General features: G+C 34.2%; 1 protein-coding gene across 12 annotated transcripts in view; it reads left to right on the top strand.

The window, feature by feature from the left end:
• Positions 1-22,323, top strand: part of LOC128230612 (A-kinase anchor protein 9-like) — a 119,381-nt gene extending 97,058 nt beyond the window's left edge. For 9 of the 12 annotated variants that reach the window (XM_052943083.1, XM_052943097.1, XM_052943091.1 and 6 more), the window contains 15 exons: positions 2,275-2,497; positions 3,830-3,850; positions 8,802-8,940; positions 9,231-9,442; positions 9,759-10,026; positions 10,465-10,674; positions 11,577-11,732; positions 12,505-12,680; positions 13,014-13,281; positions 14,580-15,099; positions 15,308-15,523; positions 16,150-16,330; positions 17,046-17,206; positions 18,829-18,855; positions 20,720-22,323. In XM_052943083.1, the coding sequence (XP_052799043.1) occupies positions 2,275-2,497; positions 3,830-3,850; positions 8,802-8,940; positions 9,231-9,442; positions 9,759-10,026; positions 10,465-10,674; positions 11,577-11,732; positions 12,505-12,680; positions 13,014-13,281; positions 14,580-15,099; positions 15,308-15,523; positions 16,150-16,330; positions 17,046-17,206; positions 18,829-18,855; positions 20,720-20,754 (2,813 nt within the window). In that variant the 3' untranslated portion in view covers positions 20,755-22,323. Of the gene's footprint in view, positions 1-2,274; positions 2,498-3,829; positions 3,851-8,801; positions 8,941-9,230; positions 9,443-9,758; positions 10,027-10,464; positions 10,675-11,576; positions 11,733-12,504; positions 12,681-13,013; positions 13,282-14,579; positions 15,100-15,307; positions 15,524-16,149; positions 16,331-17,045; positions 17,207-17,732; positions 17,762-18,828; positions 18,856-20,719 lie in introns of all 12 variants that reach the window. The other 3 variants (XM_052943069.1, XM_052943045.1, XM_052943061.1) reach the window with 3 other exon arrangements.
• Positions 22,324-22,547: the final 224 nt, after the last annotated feature.

The following is a 22,547-nucleotide window of genomic DNA, read 5'->3' as shown; positions in this document are numbered from 1 at the left end:
TATTCTTGAACAATACAAGAGCTGAAAAAATTTGCATCAAGAATGGTAAAAAGTGTTGTAGATCTCAAGTGTGTTCTGGAACTTCACAGAAAAGTAAAGATTTGAAAGTTAACAACGATGATGTTAACAATGAAGTTCTGAACAATCGGCCCATAGTTAATTCAGTATTTATGGTAGCTCAAACACTAAGTGAAGATAGGTATGGGGTTGAAATTTCAACATTTTTGTGGTGTTTTGTAGCACAGTCTAACTTTGTGGTTGGTGTTTTTGTCATAAAATTTATGTTTAGGCAGTTGTGGGTATACAGATAGCAGGCTATGATGTTTGGGTATTTGTGTTAAGGAAACAAATTTGTTTTATATGTGTATTATATGTGTTTTATATGTGTATTATATGTGTATTAAAAGAAAGTGTTAGCAAAATTGAACCTTTAAAATGTTTTTAACTCTTTAAAATGTTTGGTCGAATCCGAAGCATGGCTGTCATATTAGGGATTTCTTTGTTTAGTGTTGTCATTCATGTCTTCGTGTCAACTTTCGTTTCCAATCAACTTAGTTAATTGTTCTCCAAACTTGGTATGCATATTGTTGATGGTCCCCTATTCATAAGGGGGTCTGTAGGTCAGAAGTCAAGGTCATTATAAGTGACCTTTACTAGAAATGTTATTCGCCTTCCGGACAGACACACAGACATGTAGTAGAATTCTAGTTAATCTGAAATATGAATGTTTAATATGTTAAATGTATCATAATTAATAATCACTTTGTGGTTTTATTCCATATTTTCACGTTAGATTATAATTAATTGATAACAAAGTATTATACCCCAGAAGAGAAAATTAACTGTCTCGAATATTTCCTAATAACTGTATGAAAGTTTTATCTGTGCTAATATTTGATACATATATTGGCCTATATTTAAACAACACTCTTTCAAATAGAATATATTAAAAATTCTACACAAATGACTTATATCTTCTTAATCGTTTGAAGTAACAATTTTTTCTCTCACTAAATTGATTTTGGGATCAGTTTATCAACTATTATTGAATCTTCATTAGGCCTGGTATATGGAAAATTCGGAAAACGGAGTCGGTGACTGTTTGTTTTATGTATTGACAAGTTGAACCTATTGTCAGCGATGTTGATCGTAGATTTATTGCGATCTTTTTCATGCTCAACTAATCTTGTAAGCAAATCTTTCAAATGTTTTGACAAAGTTAAGTTTAGCATTTTTCTGCTTCAAATCTTAGATCACAAGCTGTTAGCAATCAATATGATACCATGTTTCCTTCCGTTTTAATTTGTGTCTTTTTTTTCTGTTAAATAATTTTTTTCAAAATTAGTTTAAAAAAGTACAAAATTAGAGTATATAATTTGTATTTTTACAGCTAATTAGGTGTTAATAATTGATATTTCATAAACAGAGGATTTAAAGTGAAAAAAATGAAGATGATAAAGCAAATAGAACTTGCTTAGGAATTGTTAAGTGCTTGATAAGAAAGCCATGTTACTTAGTAGATGAAATAACAATTTGGTGAATAAAAAATTCATTTAGAAGCTACCCAGCAAAAATGTGGAGGAAATTGCTTTAGACTACTAAAGGAAAGTGGAGGCTAATGTGATGATTAAATAGCAATTCTTGAAAACAAGACTTTGGGATGAAATATTCATTTTATAATTAAAATGAAGGATTTACTTTAAATGAATAAAATTTTAAGAGAATAAATTTAATTTGTAAAATGAATTATTAGGAAATAAAGTTTTGAGTTCGGCACTCAAAATGCCGAGTGGGGATTCTGATTCATTGACGCAAGTTGTTAAAGACATCACCGGGGGAAATGTTGTCATGACGCGCGATCTTGAACACCATGTCATCTGGCACTACCGTAATTTTAAACTGTTAAATCTTTTGACTAGCGATTGATGATGATAATTTTGTTCCATTGATACTGTTTCATAAAAATGTGATTCGTAGAATTTTATGTATATACTATCATTTTAATGTTTTTAGCCATGGACGCTTTGCAAAGGAAATAAAATTATCATTTTCCAATTTTTACAAAACATTGCAGTTTGATTCAGATTCTTCACATGAGGCATGCAATTGAAGCTTAATTGGTATTTAATTCAATTTTGCACATATCAATTAATTTTGTGTACATAATAATCCCATTGCATATTTTATTCTTCCTCTGATTGGACAATTTTTCCGCACATTTCCTACTACCAATAACCCATGTATTAATACTTCTCCCTTGTGTATGTATTACAGTGCAGCTTCTCGAGTTCAAGATCCAACAGGAGAAGGTTCTTCAAGAAGACCTGCGTACGAGCTTGGACACGGAGCGGCATAACACGTCTGACCTCTCCGGTCAGCTCTCTCGTGAGAAGGTTACCAATCTTGACCTTCAGACGGCTGCCTCGACTCTGCAGGGTCAGGTCGCGAAACTGCGGGAGGGACTGGAGCGGGAACAGAGTCGATATGTCTCCATCACGTAAGTTACACGAGACAGTTTGTGCTTAGTCAGAGTCTAAAGATTATATTAAAGCTTCTGTTAATCAAGAACATGACCTTTATCTTTTCACATACATACATGTAGTTTACAGTGTTCAGTACAGATATTTTCCTATGTGATTTGAATTGAAAGAAGGCATTGCATTTTAAAATGTATATTTTACAAAATTTAATGGTGAATAACTTTTATGAACAAACACCAAACAGGAACTGGCATTTTAGAACAGAGTTTTGTGGACAGTTCAAGCAAAACATTTTTTTTTTCGATGAACCCTTATGCATGAATGAGGCTCTTTAAAAATAAGATTCATCCAAAACCTTTTATACAAGATAATTGATACACATTTTAAATATGATGACGGGTTTTATTTTCAATATTGTGTAAAATATGTCCAAATTTCGTCATCTTAAAACATTTTTTTTTAGATATGGCATTTTTTCTCTTCAGTAGTTATCTTAGTGCATGAATAATTATTGCTTAATACTCAAATGGATTTCCTGAATTACTCAGGGTGAATAAAATATGATGCTGGAAACTCCTCAAGTATTCAAATATCCATCAACTCTCAATAATTAATCAGCCTTGATGGTTTCTTGGACGGAGTGGATTCTATCAGTATCTGTTTGATAATACTTTAAATAGTTTCAAATTGTGTTTTTGAGGCAATGCCTTTTTTCAAGGATTTAAGGAAAATTAAAACGATAATTAGGTACAGAACGAGACTTTTAAGGTAATTTTTAAATGATTATTTTGAATCAAAGCTTGTGAATCATTTCATGTTTTATAAAATAAAAAATAAAAATAGTTATGTATTTTTCATAAAGTCGGTTCTAAATTTGTTTAACATTCTTAGATATTATTAAAGGCACTTACTTAGAGAATTTTACTTACGAGACAAACATAATTTCATTTAAATTATATATATATATATATATACACATACTTTTTGGCAGAGATGAGCATTTTCCATCACATTTTTAAAGAATTATAAACAAGATGCTCTTATCTGATCAAGTGATAAATTTTTTATCAACGTATCAAACATTTTGTTCTTATTTCACACAAAAAAAAAATTCTGTGTCTGTCCGTAGAAACGTGAACAAGTTCCTCTAAGGTCATTGAGGAAGGCATACAATAATGTATAATGTCTTAATGTGACAAATTAAATTATAATTTGCCATAATATTAGCTTAGTAACTGTTTTAGTTGCACAATATATAGATACATATGTAAAAAATGTTTTCATTACTTTGGTGTAAGTTATTTAGATTTTCTAGATTTTTAGATGTTTTGCTTTCCCCACCCACACAGGCTTATGTGGAATTCATTGGTGTAAGTTTGACTGGCTTAAAGCTGCCAAGCATTCTTCAGTGTTTTCACCTATCATACTCTTGTACCAGTCTAAAATTTAAAAATATTTGTCATCCCTGTTACTCTATAAATAATGAATAATAATTTAAATGTACGGCTCCCAATTCTATAGAAAAAAATTGCGGCAATTTTGTCCACCATCTTGAAAAGAAAGAGGAAAAAAATAACTGCATATTTAAAAAAAGAAAAGAAACTTTTTTAGAATAAACATTTCAAATATATATCCTTAGGGTACCGATGAAGTTAGTTTTTGCACTTTGACAGGGAGTCGGACATTATACATGTACAAGTAAATATATCATCACATGTCATTTATTTAAAAAAAGGAAGATAATTCTATAGCATCTGCAAACACAGGTTGCTAATGTAATTATTCTACCTTTACACAGTTCGTATTCATAACCAAAAAATATAATTCACAAACTTGGGTTAACGGTATAATATCACATGTTATAATCATGTCACTGCCATATGTATTATGTATGTCATATTCAATTTTGCTTATGAAATACCAAGTTTAGTAATTAAAAATGCAAACAAGTTAGATATTCTCAACATTGCTTCAAATGTAAAAAATGTAGAAAGTAAGATGGTTTCAAATAAAACTGTATTGACATTACTTAAGGCATGGTATTTCATCTGGCTGTACATATCAGCACTTGCTTTTCTTGATTGCCAGAATCAGCAAATTGCAGTTACATTTCTGGTTGTTATTTGTTTTTGCCAGAAATCTTAAAAACTTTGTTTTGATACTTTGCAGTTTGGATATTTGGTGGTGGTTGATTGCTGTTTTTTGAAAGATTTAAAAATGAAAACCTGATGTATCAATGTGAATTGATTGATTAGTATCTAATCCTTTATTAATATTAAATCCAAAGTGGTTAGGTATTGTAAATAACCGTGTTAGTATGTGACCTGATATGGAATATACAGAGCACCCTGTAATGTTTATATTACAACAACAACCAGTTTACATTTATCAATATCCCCAACCTTACCTGGGAAATGTTTCATTTATTCATCCTAATCGGAAATATCTATTTAGGCATGATATAAAGATTAGAATTATGACCCTGTATTGGAAAATATGCGGTCACAGCATGACCTGTCCTGGACCAATGGCATTGTGTTATTCATGTTGTTAAGGGGTGTTATATTTTTTATTTGTATCATGGGTGTAGGTAGACCTGAGTTACCAGTAAAGAAATTTTGTAATCATTTTCTGTCAGTTTTCCAAAATGATGATACGCACATATATTATAAGTTAGGGGTTAAAAGGTGACCTGATATGGTATAAAAGGGGCAATGGAAACCATATCAGGTGAGAGCTCGAATCTGAATATGGTTTGCTTTGCCCGGTATATCCCATATCGGGTCATGTATTATTCCCGTAACATATATAGCACGTCAACAATCTGTTTAAATCGATAAATGTTTCATTAAAATATTCATCAGAATCAGAAAAAATACTTAATTTTGATTCGATATAAAGATTAGTGACCAAATATTGGGTCACCGCGTGATCAGTCTTGGACCAATGGCATTGCGTTATTCATGTTGGAGGTGTGATATGCGTCCGACATATATTCAGCAATGTAATTATAAATATTTAGTTTTTTTCAAATGTTGGTCAAGTTAAACCCTTTTGAAAAAGTACATATCCTATTAAAAAAGAACAATTATATCTTCTAATTATGACATTTTTCGAACAATAAATACTTACAAGGACACTTTGAGCTGTTTGCAAAAAACAAAAGACAATGCACATAGATGTCCTCAATGGCCTAATCTAGATAAAGAAAAACCGGGAATGTCCTCAATAGCCTAATCAAGATAAAGAAAAACTGGGAGTTAATTGTATTACACTTTGACCGCTTTAACAGCTTAACTCAACTATGCTCAGGAATTTGGCAGGCTGACAGTCATGTCTGCTGAAGAGATTTAAATATTTCTCGATGAATTAGCGCTGAAAAGATTATTATTCCATTCCATAATGTGCTGATCTGTGATTTAGCCAAAAAATTGGCAACAGTAATATTTGGCCCTATGTCATTAAAGTTTTGTTCTTAAGAGCGTCTTGTTTTGTAGTAACTTGTATAAGTGTCATCCTTAATGCTTTTGTTGGAAATAATAGAAAATGGTGGTGTGTTTGTTAAATGCGGAAATATCTTATGTTTGCAGTAAAATACGGTTCAAATTAGTGTATGTGACTTGCATCTTTTAGGACTGAATTGGACTAAAAGCGTAATTTAACTGAGTCAAGCATTACAAATGGAGATTTAGGTCTAAAGTAATTGTTCATAATTAGAGAAGCACAGAGTGATTAGGTATTGATCCAGAATATAAAATACTCCTTGACAATAAAGTAGCATTTAATTTGTGAGTATATGAATTATTAAGGGGGAAAACTTGGGAATATTTTTTTACCCTTGCCCCAAGAAAAAAGAATGACCTGTTTCACTGGTGTGCTATTTTAATTTAGAGACAGAAGTTTGAACAAAAAAGGATAATATAGTTGTTAATTCTGAGAATGTTGAAGATTAGGAAAGGTAGAATGTAGGACAGAAACAAAGATGTACAATGCCACTGTCATGGCATGTTTGAAAATTAAGTTTGATAGGAATTTAGAAAGAGATTTTTGAGTACAGATGCTTGGGGTGACAAGAACAAGAAGTGTGGGAAAACTATGAACCACAGAATCGCTCATGACTCTAGGAATATCGCAAGTTTGCACAATGAGTTCGGAGGAAGTTACTGAACAGCCGCGTTGCGAGGAATGTGACTATATAAACTGTATCTGTGAGCACCAACCACGGGAAAATGGGGATGGGGTAACTGGGGAAACATCATCGGATGGGGAGTTACAGGACTCTACGGAAATATACTTTGCGTGTACGGCAAATATTTATGAGGGAAAGTGTAGGCTTCTGCAGTTTCAGAATGCTGTAGAAAGGTAGTGGCTAATTCTAGGCTAAGTTTTGCAAGTTTGTTTAACCCTTTAAGCTGCACTCTCACAGATTGACTGTTTTGACAACTTTTATTTTTTGTCTTGAAATTTGTCAATTTGTTTGTGAATATCTGGATATTAGACTCAGCTGACAAAAAATCAGATGGCAGTTATTCATAATTACAGTCGAAAAATGATGTTATATGACTAAAAGCATTACTAACACTTTAAGAAAATTAAGTTTATCTGCATAAAACATTAGTTTTTGAACGTAAATATGAAAAACTGCGATCTGATTTTTTGTCAGCAATCTTATATCACTGGTTTCCAGACATTTACGCAAAATTGGCTCATTCAAATCTAAAATGTTGCAAATAGTTCAGAAAGGAATAGTCAATTGTTTCCAGTATGTTTTGTAAATTCAGGGGGATTAATCTATTAACGAATTAAGTACATTGAAGTGTTAAACTGGGTTCTGGTCCAAGTATGTGCCTATGAAGGGTGTTGCTAATTGCTGTTGTTTTGTCATGGATTATACTTTCATTATAATCTTGATGGATTAAAAACATCTTAAGTAGGTTTGTAATAAGTATGTTTAATCTTTTTTATCATTGCAAATCTTTATTTCTTGTAATGGGTATGTTGGAACAATATAAAAAAATCATGAACTGATTGTCCTAAAAACTGACCTACATAATTGTTTTAAATTGTTATGAACAATAAAATTGATTTAGAACCTAGGTTGTCAAGTTAAAATATTACAAAGCTCACTAATGCACCAGTCAATTGTAACCAGGGCCCCCCCAGGCCCGGGGGTATACCGGGGATAGCCGGGGAAATGGGCTGTGTTTTTACCTTTCAGGTGGCCCCGCAGTGCCGGGTGAATGCGGTGGTTCCCCGGACCTGCAGGGGCCGTGGTTACAATTGACTGGTGCATTACAGTTAAACAGAACGTTATGGAGAACTGATGGTTTCCCGCAAAAAGTGAACAAACTGAAAATATAATTTAATATCATCCATCAGTCAATTGTAAAAACGATGATATTTTGTCTACTGGTTATTATTAGGCTAGTATGCATGTTTGAATGATTTGATTGGTTGATAGTCATAATTTGAAAAATAGTGACCAATCAATAATCGCTTTGGCTAACTTTGACCAATCCAAAGAATTAACCAATTTAATTCTATTGGCTGCTGGTGACCAATGATAACCAGTGACCATATATAGACATGACAGAATTGTTTTTATAGGGACTAGATAACAAATGATGCCATTGTAAGAAAAAAAGAAATTTGTCAAAAACTTACATAAAATTGATATCATTGTGTACAACACATTGCATGACATCATTAGTTTAAGACACATGTATCTTTGGCAATTTTGTGTATTTCTCCAATTCAAAATTTACTGGATTTGTCGACCACCTAAATTCCAGTAAATATAAAAATAGTTTGGGTATATGTATCTGTACTAATAACGTGACAGGATACCTCATCTGAGATAGCGACAAAATATTCTTATAATCATGTAAAATGATATATTATCAGCTTCATACTAGCTTGTGCTGACAATTCTAGGCTTGTTTTGTGGAAATAACATGTTTGCCGATTTTGGCCCATCTGGTGTCTAGCCCCTCTAAGGTATCTTGTGTACAATAATGCCAATTTCGATGCCTAGTGACTTCATATTTCGTTGATATCATTTGAAACAGATTAAGTAGAAGAGAAAGAACATGATTGTAAAACATATTCTGAAAAATATTGCAAAATTGCGCTACATTTTTTTTTATCAGTAATGTATCCTCATTCATTTATCGTTGATAATAATACAAGTGAGAAATACCCTTTCAACTGATACCAAAGTTAAATGGGGTCACCATGAATCAAAATTTACCATTATTGTGAATGGCTCAAAACACTTGCAAGCTTATTTATGCATCAAATTACCTAAGTTATTTATTACAGAAATGCCCTGGAAGAAGAGAAATCCAAGTCCCTGAACCTATCAGACCTTCTGGACTCCGAGCGCCAGACGTTATGGCGGGTACAGTCCGAGTTGGAGGCCCTAAAACAACAGGGGCTGGCTGATCCCCGGGCAATTGAGGTAGGTGTATGATTTTATGTATTGTTTGATGAGTAAAGGGCCCGTTTGGCTTCACCTTCTGAAAGTCGGAACAACAGGGGCTGACTGACCCCCGGGGCATGGGAGGGTGAATCAATGCAAAAATAGTGTCTGATAACCAAACATACAAAAATTACCAAGGAGATCATGACTTGATGGTACATAGTAATTGTAAAACCTCACAAATTTGTTTTTGATTATAAAAGTCTTCAATAGTTTTTGAAGATTTTTTTCATTCAATGATTCAAAACATCATGTATTGTCCACACCAGGAGTTGAGGTCAGAACTCCAGGAGGAGCGAGACCGTCGATGTGCTGCCGAATCCCAGCATGAGATTGATGCTGTTACCGTGGGCAACCTGCAACAGGAAGTGGACATGACGCGGCGACACCAGCATGCCGTTGAGGCTGAGCTCTCAGCCAAGGTCAACAGGCTGCAGCAGGCTCTAATCAACGAAGAACAGCGACAGGCTGATACTGCCAGGTATGAAATGCTTGATGGAGGAGTGAAATATATAATTATAGATTAAACATTTTATGTATGATTGCATTGATTTTGTTTAACATTTCACCATTCAAATAAATATATTAATAAACATTTGTTGTTTAATCCATTAATATTCAACTTCTTGTTTTAATGCTGCTGTGAAAACAAAATTTGAATTGTTTTAGGAGAAAAAAAAAGCAAGTATGCTTTTAAAATTTCTTCTAGGGCCTTTGAGCTTCAAGTGTAAAGGGATTGTGGGTCATTACGAAGCTCAGAAAATAAAAATGGTTGCTTACTTAACGTTTCTTTACAGGGCATTGGAGCGTGAGAGAGCCCTCATCCAACAGCTGCAACAGAGCTTGGATTCAGAACGCGAGGCTGGCAGAGATCGCGTGTCCGTATCTGAGGTGACACTTCAGTTGGAGGCGGAGCGAGCGAGTATGGAGGACACACGTGCCGCCCTCGCACGGGAAACACGGGCTCGAGAAGATGTGGAGGGAGAGAGACGGATGTTGAAGGAACATCTTGGTCAGGAACGGCAGCTGAATGAAGAAATAAAACATGAGCTGGACAAAGTTCAGGTGAGAACGACCATGTATACTGTATTTCAAAGGTTTCATCCAGAACTATTATTATAAAATGAATATTGTGATATTTAAAACAATTTTGCATTATGTTTTTAAATACAACCACTACTTAAATCTGAAATTAAAATTTTTGATAATGTTGATGTAATTTTTAACACTCATGTTTATATATATATTTTTAAATATGTCTTTATAAATAGTTTTCATTGAAAATCATTCAATGGAACTTTCACCAAAAGCATTTTTATCGATCTTTCAATGAAAGATGAAGGTATTTATTGAAATTGATATCCCATGTGTTTTTATGTAATAAGTGAATTGGAAATATTAGAAGGGATTTGATATAATTATTTTAATCATTTGTTTTGATGCATAAGAAAGAAAATAGTTTTAAAATATTAAAATACCTCATGTATAACCAACATTTTCCAGTTTGAGCGTCTGGAAGCAATCAACAGTTTACAAAAGGAGCGTGACCTGTACGCCCGTATGAAGGGTGAACGTGACGCCCTCACAGAGGAGGTGCGGACTGTTCGGACTCGGGAATCTGAGAGGGAACATCGGCGGGAGGAGGAGAGGCTTCAGGGAAGACAATCTGCACGCGAGGTGGACAGAGATCGTGAAGAGTCCAGGATCAAACTGGTAATTAGATTTAACTCCCAAATCATAACAAACATTCTTTGAACACTCTTCAGTAATTCATAACCAACTTAGTTTGTAAGATGCAGGACTTCTAAATGATATTTTTTAGTGTTATTCCTTTTTTGGTTTAAACTCCATCAGAAACACTAGCTTTTTTTCTTGGTTTAATGCTTAGGGCAAGGAATATGATCACAAAGGTAATTATGTTGCTATTTTAACAGCTGTATTGAAATCAGTTAAAACCATTGCTTTGGAAAGAACAAATCATCTGGATCAAGTGGCAGACTTCTTAATTAAGACTGCTTCTGTGTTACCATTTAAGTCATAGTCAGATGTGTTTCTTAAATTAAGACTGCTTGGGTGTTACCATTTAAGTCATAGTCAGATGTGTTTCTTAAAAAAAGGATAGATATGTTTCTGGCGTGGAAAAAAGATAGATCTGTTTCTGGCGGGGGGAAATGGATAGATAATTTATGTTTCTGGCGGGGGGGGGGGGGGGGGGGGATAGATCTGTTTCTGGCGGGGAAAATGGATAGATATGTTTCTGGTGGGGATAAAGGATAGATCTGTTTCAGGTGGGGAAAAAGGATACATATGTTTCTGGCAAGGTAAAAGGATTGATCTGTTTCTGGCAGGGGATAGATCTGTTTCTGGCGGGAAAAATGGATAGATATGTTTCTGATGGGGAAAAAGGATAGATCTGTTTCTGGCGGGGAAAATGGAAAGATATGTTTCTGGTGGGGAAAAAGGATAGATATGTTTCTGGCAAGGAAAATGGATAGATATGTTTCTGGTGGGGATAAAGGATAGATCTGTTTCTGATGAGAAAAAAAGGATTTTGTTTCATATCAGAAAGTAATTACATCAATTTTTTTATGTTATAATTTTGTTTTATTTTCTAGCGTGAGCAAGAGTTAGAAGTTCAACGCCTATCCAAGAAAGCATCACGTCTTGAAGATCAGTTGGCAACAAGCCAAGAACATGAGCTTCGTGCTGTACGAGATTTAGAGAAACTGCGCCTGGAGGTTGATGAACATCAGTCACATCATGACAACATGGTAAGTGTTTAATAAAAGTAGTCCAATTGCCACTTTAAGCCTTTAAAAAGGTAGTCCATTTGCCGTTGAAATCCTTTAAAAAACTGGCGCATTTGCCATGGTATATCTTTCAAAAAGTAGTCCATTTGCCATGGTAAGTCTTTCAAAAAGTAGTCCATTTGCCATGGTATATCTTTCAAAAAGTAGTCCATTTGCCATGGTAAGTCTTTCAAAAAGTAGACCATTTGCCATGCTTAGTCTTTCAAAAAGTAGCCCATTTGCCATGCTAAGTCTTTCAAAAAGTAGCCCATTTGCCATGGTAAGTCATTTTAAAAGTAGTCCATTTGCCATGGTAAGTCATTTTAAAAGTAGTCCATTTGCCATGTTAAGTCATTTCAAAAAGTAGTCCATTTGCCATGGTAAGTCTTTCAAAAAGTAGTCCATTTGCCATGGTAAGTCATTTTAAAAGTAGTCCATTTGCCATGGTAAGTCATTTTAAAAGTAGTCCATTTGTCATTGTAAGCCATTAAAAAGTAGTCCATTTGCCATGGTTAGTCATTTTAAAAGTAGTCCATTTGTCATTGTAAGCCATTAAAAAAGTAGTCCTTTGCTATGGTAAGTCATTGAAAAGTAGTCCATTTGCCATTGTAAGCCTTAAAAAAGTAAGCACTTTTCATGGTAAGTCTTTAAAAAAAGGAGTCCATTTTTTTCATGGAAAGCTTTTCAAAATGTAGTCTATTTTGCGCTTAAAAAGGTTTACATTTTTACCGAAGGTGTCTTTAAATGTGTTCAGGTATCTGCCCAAACGTCCCCACGAAGAGGTGAAGGCATTGATAGCTCGATGGATCTTGATACGTCTGAGCAGCGTGAGAAAATGTCTGTGTACCGCTCACAACTGGAGTCCATGTGTCAGAGTTTACATTATCTGGTACTGCGTTGTCGCGAACAGCTCAATATGGCCAGCCATAGGTATGGGATTTTTCTTTTCTAAACTTGTCGCCACTTTTAGTTAATTGATAAAATATTAAATATAATGTCTTATATGTCAGAGCCATTACTACCTCAAAATTGGTGTGTCAGAAAAGGCTCAGTTATGCAATCCAGGTTTGGGTGGCTGAAAAAAACTAAGGAAAATGTTACGAAACTTTGAAACCCTCCCGATATAAGTTTGATGTTTATTAAGCTTGATATGTCATCAGGCTAATGTACGCCCCTACTGTAATCTTGCATGTGTTGAGTTTGATGAAGAGGTTAACAAATTTGTATTTGATTCTTTGTAAACTTTATATTCTTGCTACACAGTGGATCGAGGTCAGGCGAGTCCAGTGACTACAACGTGCTTCAGCGCTCACTGCGCGACCTCCTCTCCGAGGTCAAACAGCTCCAGGAACTTGAAGGAGGGTTCATGACACACCCCTCGTCAACCGTCAACGAGCGTGTCTTGCGACATAACGAGGAGTTGACAAATTACGTTGCAAGGATCAGCGAGGAGAAAACAGAGCTACGTAACACACTGACGAGGCTCGAAGAAGAGATATGGAGATATCGGCAGATGGATGCAAAATATCAGGTTGGTATAAGTTTGTTGTTTCATTTGCTTATCATTTATAACATTTTTATGAGGGAGCAGTGGTCGAAAAAAGCACAAGCCCAAAAGTCTTGCAGTGGTTAAATGTTTGCAGGGCTTGCTCAAATTATTTCAGAATTTCAGATGCCTGGCCTTGTTACAATTTTTAATGCCAAATAGGATTGGAGGATTTGGGGCTCTTCCAAAAAGTATAATTTCCCAGTTCTAGTTTTCATGGTAGTTTTGCCTTTAGTTTTTCTAAAAAATCATTTTTAGCTCAAATATTTTAAGAATAGGGAAAGCTGTATACTACTCAACCTGGCATCAACTTCACACTTTGGTTTATACAGGGCCTTCCAACCATCCAACCTTCTTAAATAATTTAGTTTGATAACTCTATCTTGCATAAAATATTTAATTTGCCCTTTTATTATTCAACTTAAAAATGCTGGTTAAGGTTTCACATGTAAGCTGAGATATACGTCACTAACTCAGGAACTACTCGATGTAATGCATTGAAACTTTATACAATCAAGTATGATAACTCCGTCTTGCATATAATGCAAAAAAATCCCCTTCATTACCGGTATTTGGCTTATAAATTCTGGTTAAAGTTTTGCATGTAATCAAATTTTACAGTTATCCATGCATGTTTCACCAAACTTTTGCAATTCTTAAACTTAAAAGCAGCAGAATAGTCAGTCGTGTATGCTGTTTTTGCTTTAAGTTTAAGATGCTTTTATTTAGTTGTGTTCTCACAATCATTTTTGCTCATTGAAATAAAAAGTGCTTACTTTGGTACAGATGCAAGATGGTCCTGAATTGTTTTAATAGTTATCAGTATAGTCAATAGACCTGAGGTAATATAAAATGCACTGAAATAATGATATTGTGGCATTTTTTTTTCATTTCATCATGGTATTTTATATGTTTTCATATACATTATAAAAACTATGTAATAACTATTGTGTATAGTAGTATAATTAGTGATAGACCCATTTTCTTAGCTTTGTTGTATTCTTTTTATGTTACATAATTGTGTAATTTTTCCATGTAAAGGAAAGTACATGTTTATAGTTTAAAAGTTAAAATCAAGACATGAGTATTTTAAGTTTATATTATACAAAATTTGCAAAATTTAACAAATTTCCCAATTTTGAAATGAGAAACAGTATCTGAGAATTGTATTTGAAACTATTTTGCTAATTTATGGTTTAAATTTTTTATCAGAAACATTTGTTACAGTATGATTTTAGTCTAATATTGATTTAAAATAATTCTTCAATTGATCTTTTTACCAGGCAATGCAGCGAACCAATGAGGTCTCCGACCACCAGATCTTGTCTGAGAGAGCAGATTGGGCAAAGGAGCGACTCTCCCTGCAGATGGCGCTCACTTCTGCAGAACGTGAAATTGGGTTGCTGCAAACCGACCTACGTGTAGAACGGGAGAGACGTGTTGCCGCGGGAAACACCGAAACCAAGGATACCGACAAAGTCAAAATCCAGAGGTTGTACGGAAAGTTCTTAAGAGCGGAGAGTTTCCGGAAAGCGTTAGTCTACCAGAAGAAATACTTGTTGTTGTTGCTAGGGGGGTTCCAGGATACAGAAGAAACGACGCTGGCACTACTATCGCGCATGGGTGCAGTGGATTCCCGGCAACGTTCGTCTCTGAGAGATAATGCCCGGCCACTCACTAAATTCAGGGGAGCAGTCAGGGTTGTTATTGCAATACAGAGGATGAGGTTCTTAGTAAAGAAGTGGCGCAGAGCTACGAGGGTTGGTTCTGAAGTTGTCGGGGGATCAGTGGACCAGTCCAATGGTAGGTGTTGACCTTTGTTTTGTGATACACATCCTGAATATAAGTATTAAATTTGTAATTCTGTCAAGTTAGAAAAAAATATGTTGGCAAAAGAGATTTGGCCTACATTTTTACAAATGCTTAAGAAAACATTTTTTTTAACAAAAACTGATTGCAAAAATTGATGTAATAACTAACAAGATTTACCTAATTTTTAAAACTGTTTCAGGTTATGTGCCAAATGCGGCTAGTTACTCTCCACCCCGTAACGGGCATGCTTCTCGTGTTACACCTGGTCACGCCCGATCATCGTCATCACCTCCCACCCATACAGCATACCGTCACATGTCCCCTGCCAGAACAGCATCACCAGCCATAGCGCGTACGGCGTCACCAGCAAGGGAGTATAATGGGACCAGTGACCACCACCATGCCAGAGGCCCAGGTTAGTTTTTCAAATATTAATTCCCCATTTTCCCACTTATGATGCTTATCAGCTCTTGTTCCCTGCACATCGAGTTGCTTGCGGGACAAACTTAATTCCTGGTAGAACAGCAAGAGATCAGTTAAAGAAAGTATCAATTACTCTAAAATTATTTATATTCAACTGACCCATTAGTTGTTCACATTTGCACATGTTCCACACCCATATTTTCCCTCTCTTCGAAGGGGTTTTGGTGTGGTATGAATGACCACCATGCATGTGGCATAAAATGGTTAGGTTGTTATTTGAAAGAACATATAATAACTATAAAGGATTATTTGAAAAATATAACTGTTGTGCATGTAATTTTAAAATTTCAACAGTCTGATAGACTTGATATTATGATAAGTTACCACTAATGGTTTTTATCTTGATTTTGACGAAAGTTGATAGCTTATTGAATCATCTTCGGGTATGTTTCCTGGGTAGAAACCTAAGCCTGTTTCCATTTTGAGAGGCCGTGAGAAAGTTGCCTTGATGGGGATCGAAACCAGTACCTTAAGTATGGGAAGCGGACAATTTATTATTTGTAACAAGGATTTGAGATTATATTATAAAATCGCATAATTTTCTCTTGCATTGAACAGGAAGTTCATTGAGTTCAGACCAAGGTCGCTTCCTGAGCCCAAGGTTTGACGTAGACGGTTACTCATCGTCCTCATACCAGTCCAACCAGCCATTCTCTATGACGAATGTTCCATGTACCCCACCCACCAAAGACTACAGCAGCACAACCAAATATACCTCACCCTCATCCGGTGCTAGACGGTACGCAACATTACGTTATTTATTCTTACGTGACGGACCATCTCTCAAAGAGCGTAATACAAAATATCGTATGATAAAGAATTTCAGTTAAAAATTCTGTCAGCATTACGAATCAAATTGAATGTTTCGCTTGCAAAATCAAATAAACTATGTTTTAACTGATAATATTTATACATCTTTTGCTTTGGAAATAGATACATTTATCACACAAACAAAACAATCTTCGATGAGTTTTGCCCCTTTTGACAATAACTATAACTTCAATTGACTTTGAGGTATTCTGTAAGAAAGACCCTTGGGCTTCATGCTGAAATTTACATCAGGATCTATTGAAAAACTATTTTGCATTTGTTAACTAATTTTACAGTGTTTTACCTTTAAAAATATCAGTGATTCTACAGTTTAGAATTAAACTTGATATTTTTCATTTATATCATTAAACCTATATCACATTATTATTCTATATTGCTGAATACATCCTGTAACAATGAATGTATCATCTTTACCATTATAATCATCATAATCAACATGGTCACCATTGCTATCATTATAATCACCAACATTATCATCATTGCTGTTGTTGTAATCATCATCATCATCATCATCATCATCATCATCATCATCGCCACCACCAACACCAATACCATCATCATCAATTAAGAAGTAAATTAGTGGCACCTCAACATGTAACATAAATGTACCTTACCATTTCCAGGAAAATCCTAACGTCAGCGAGCATCCCCGCCCCAAGTAGAGCCCTCTCATCTGGCCGGGTGCGATTCACACCAGACGAGGGCCGAGACTCACTAGGTGATTCAGACGACTATATCAATCGGCTAGAGAGCTTGCAGACTCGTCTAGGCACTCTGCAGAATGGTAGGCTAGCTTTGCAAGGCTTTTGAAGTGTGGATGGGCAGTAGGGGGTTAATCTATTGTATTCATCATTATACTGTGGTTTCTTTCAATGTTTTCATAAATTTAATAGTTAATCATTCCAGAAAAATGTCTTGGGTTACAGCTTATTTTATTGGCAGCAACCCTCAGAATTAAGCCTTATAGTGACATATTTAAAATGTCTTGTTTGTTGATGAAGTAGATGATCAGTATAGTTTTGAATACAAAAGATTTACTTTGCTGCCTTCGGTAAAACCATTCCCATTATGCATGTTAAATGTATACATATAAGCAGTATTATAGCAAATTGCATGGTCTATGTTGTAAGAATATTGCATCTTTATTCGGTTTTAAAATGATTTTAACCTTACACATACAAATATAAATAAGTGTGACTGTACAATGCTTGAAAAAAATATAACTAATTCTTTATACATCTTATTAGCAGAATTTCTAGTAAATTATGTTAAGCATTTTTACCCAGCGTTGTGAGTATTTCGGCTTTCAGGCAGTTCCATGCTTAACATAACGTTTTAAGTAAGCTGAGCTAGAATTTTTTTCCTTTTTCATTTTATTTAGACATAGATATAGGGTTTTTATTGTTGATTTATGGATGGCTTGTGTATTCAATGTTTACTGAATGTGTATAGGGTAGATAAAGAAGTCTGGTGTTATTTTATTGCCACATTTTCAAACTTTGAATTTAATTCTGTAGGCCATTAGGTATGTATTGGCAAGTTTGTAGGTAGTAAAAACAGAAATAACACCGATAATGGCAGCAGAAAATGTTTTTACGGTTCCAGGACTCTATATCACTAAAATATATAAACAGTTTCTCAATTTTCACCCATTTTACCACAAAACAGCACAAATTTATTAAATATCTCATGTGTATATGTGTATTGACAATTCTAGGCTTGTTTGGTGGAAATATTGCATTTACCGATTTAGTGACCATCTTGTGTCTTGTCCCTTTAAGGAATATTTAAAAATGATGTTTATTAACGTAACAAATAATAGAATGAGCTTAAAAAGTAGACGTAATTAACTTTGAATCCTGCTATGTTGTTCTGTGGAAAATATGAGTTGAGATGGAAATTGAGAAACGTCTGAAGTATTTTTGTGATATTGGGGGCTGTAGATGTAGAATATTCTGAGAGAAAGACGCGTGTAGCACCAATTAACAGTTGGAAATACGGCTGAAGTATTAAAAGATTTTAACCAATGGTTGCATGCCACTAAAATTTAAAATGGAGTCAGTACGGTCATTATAAGCTCGTCTGATTTTCGAAGAAAGTTTAATCTTCGCCTTATCTCAACCTCTGTTCAAGATATTTCAATGCAACTTTGTACACATGTTGCCAGAGATAATAGCCACATGAACAGCAAGGCCTATAACTCTGGTTTTGAGTAATTGTTGAGTTATGCCCCTTGTTTGACTGTAAAAATATTGACGAAGGTTTAGCGATCGCTCCGCACGCTCCTGTTTTAATTATAATTGTGTCAGAAATAACAGCATGGTTTAAAATCTTTGAATGCATGTCTTAAGTTAACAATATTGAATCTAAATGTAAGGGTAGTTGAGTTATATTACTGTGTTTTAGAGCTAGGACTAATTATTTCCATAGATGGTAAGAATTTCACAGAAAATAGTGAATGATATTTTCGCAGTCTGGGAAATCTCAAATCTTTTCATTTTCAAGAGTTTAAGCATCAGTGCACCTGTACCGAATTGCAACACACACAAAAAATATTTACCATATTTTACTCTGAAGTAAGATTTTTTTTTTTTTAAAGATTATTCATTTCTTAAGTAGTTTTGTACAAGAAATTTAAAGACGTTTTCAGCTTTTTTCTGCTAGTATATGACAAAATGACACTCTCTTTGGAGTGATAAATAAATGCTTAACAAGAGTCGAAAACTAATAAGTTTGGACTGTTACTTTTGATATCTCTTTGTACATTACATTTCCTGTTTTCATCACACGACTATTAAGATATGGGAAAGTTTGCAAGGTTAAATTGTGCATATATGACTTTCAGCAACACGGGCGTGGCGCACACTTCTAAACTCCCAGTTCTATTGCCACTGGTATATATTTAGGGATGTGTTTCCCGGGCGTGTATAGACCCAAGCTGTTTTTGCATCTGTCAATGTTCTCCTACTAAATTATCCTCGGCCTTTTCTGTACCTAAATATCAAAGTTCAAAACTTGCTTAGGGCAATATGAAGAACGCCAATGATTGTCATGTTTATATAGCTAACTTAGTTCTCATCCTACAAGTGAATTGTCCATGATATTACCTTTCAAAAACCGTCTTCAAACTTTCAAAATTTAACTCTCAAGGGTATGTACATGTAATAAGAAGGTTAAACCAAAACAATATTTCATGTGATAAGGGAGGTAATTAGGGTATCTATTGTGATGTTTTCTTAAGATTTATCTTTCCTCTCTTAAAATCCCCTTTAATTGGCACAATAAAGGTTGATGCAAAAAAAAAAATTGTTTATTTCAATTACCAGGTAATAATAATATTGATTTACTCATTTCACTTTTATAATCAATATAGGTTGATGTCAAAAAAATAAATATTTATTTAAACGCATTATTGTGTTTTACGCGTTTGACATTATGGTAAAAAAAATGTTAATTTTAATGCATTATTATGTTATCTTTTCACTTTCATGAGCAAAAGAAAGAAAAGCAAATGTTTTGTTAACAGATAATAAAATATTAGCATTTATGTACAGTATTTTTCAATTAATGGATGCGTGGCCACAAATTCTCCAGGAGAAAGAAACTCAAATATATTGTTAATATTTTTCTATTAATTTATATGTTGTGTGCCTTAAAGATTACATATTGTTGTTAATCACATGTGCTATATTTTATAATCCTTAAAAGTCTGTTGGATTTGTATACTATCAAAAAGTATTACCAAATTGTTCATGAACCATGAAAACATTGACAGATGCAAAGAATGTCACATCCCTGAAATTGTTTTGCTATGCACCTCGTTCAAAAACGCATTACAATGTCACAGTGCTATTTAAGACGCCTCTCTATTACCTGTCACTCAGAAGTAGTGTTTCACGCTTGGGACCAGTTTTAATATTTGTTATATGTTTAGACTTGCGATTCGTGGGATTACAGATAATTAAGATGGCTTATATTTCACATACTAACAAACTGTTTGTTATGTTTGGTTTAACCCTGTCAATGATGTTCAATAATTGTCGTCACCTTCAATGCTTAATGTCTACTTGTCTTCATGTACTTTGAAATCTGTTAATTTGTTTTCTGTTTCAAAACATTATATCTGTTTCTAAAGTCTGTTTCAAGTTTCTTCAACTACTCAAATTGGCGCTTATACAATAATTTGTTTTTCTTGCTCTTGCCTAAAGATCCCCTGTGGAATTACCAGAGTAACTAAAAATTGCTTTGATATTATTCTCTTTTAACAAATAAAACAAACATTCTCTTAATTTTGCAGGTAAGAAGACAAGCTGGAGACAGGCTTGGAGATAACTGTGTTCACCTGGGGTCATGTGAATGTCATGTGACCTAGTTGCTAGGAAACAATTTCAAGTTGTTGCAAAAAGACAAAGGAAACCGGATTACTAGGAGACAACAAACATCTGGTTGCTAGGATACGAGAAGCATCTTGTTGCTAGGAGACGAGCATCATCTAGTTGTTAAGAGACAATGCCAATTGATTGCTAGGAGAAAAGATACAAATGGTTGCTAGGAGACAAAGCGCAACTTGTTGCTAGGAGACAAGAAACATCTTGTTGCTAGGAGATACTGTCAAGTTGTTGCTAGGATACATAGGTTGTATCAGGTTCCTGTATGGCACCTTGTGCTTATAATGATGACCCGAAACCATTTTGACTTCAGGAAGGAGGACAAATTGAATGTTAACAAGCCATAATGGCTGTATTTAGTGACCATGTGACAGTGTGGATGGTTTCTAGGGATCAAATTCTTTGATTTTCTTGTTCATATTATTTTAAGCAGAGACTAAACATTTATTTTATTGTGTGTCAAAGTTCTAGAATTGAACAATTGATTGTTATTTTGGACACAAATTATGTCTCAAGAAATTTGGCATAATGTTTTATAGAATAATGAAATGTTTTAACTGTGATATTAGATTATTGCACTTAGAAAGTAGTTCTAGAGTTGTACTAGGTGACATTTGTGTTAGGTGTAGGAAATATTGAAAACATTTTTTCTTAATTTATGAATGTCACATTTATTGGTTTGAGCAAGGGGCCAATATGTCCAGTAATATTTATGAGCCTAAACTGCCACTTTGATTATGCCATAAATTATCGTTACAGAAGTATTTTTGCTGTTGTATTAACCATTACTGTGCTCAGCATGGCTGTGTGTACAGATAATATTTCAATGGATGTACATGTAAATTGAAAAACACTGTAACGTTAAGTTTGAGTGGAAACTTATTATATTTTTTAGCTATGTTTTTGTGAGATTTACATATGTTGTATTTTGTCTTAAGCGATGTTGACTAGAATTGAAATCCGTCCATATATTTTATGCAGCTTTGTTTTTCTTTAGCAATGTTAGTCTCAATTATATATGTCGATATAGTTCCATCATATATTCCTAAACAAATATCTCAAGAAAGGCCTTAAATATTTTATGATTGTCTATCTATCTTGATAATTGTCTGAAATTGTATCCTTTAAAAAGGCCTATGATTCTACAATATACATGATATTCCATTAGATTTGTTGAACATTAGACATCAGAGCATTAAACTTTTATTTTATAGATCTGCACTAAGTAGGTGTCTTTGATCCTATTGAATTATTTGTTGCATTTCAGAACTTTCTGGATTATAAAACTTTGGCCTAAAACTTTTTATCACTTTGTTCCTTATAAAGTGAATTTACAATGAGAAATGTTTAGCCTATTGATAAAACTTTAGATGTGTATTTATATGTATATACATGTAGCATTTTACTTATTGAAATTAACTTATTTTTTGTGTACATTGTATATAGATTTGCACATAAGATGTACAATGTATGATAACATATGCATAGTGACTCATTAAAAGTATGAACCGATGATTTCTTTCGTTTTAACATTTATATTTTTTTTACCGTTGTTCAGCAACATCTTCTATTGACACAGGCCAAGAAGAGAGAGAATGGTCACCTCATTTGGATGAAAGAGTGGTCACCTCGTTTCACTGATAGAGAGTTCACCTCGTTTCACTGATAGAGAGGTCACCTCGTTTCACTGATAGAGTGGTCACCTCATTTGGCTAAGAGAGTGGTCACCTCATTTGA

Source organism: Mya arenaria, chromosome 1 (assembly GCF_026914265.1).
Source record: "Mya arenaria isolate MELC-2E11 chromosome 1, ASM2691426v1".
In the NCBI taxonomy this organism is placed as follows: Eukaryota; Metazoa; Mollusca; class Bivalvia; order Myida; family Myidae; genus Mya; species Mya arenaria.
This window is presented reverse-complemented; position numbering and strand designations above follow the sequence as displayed.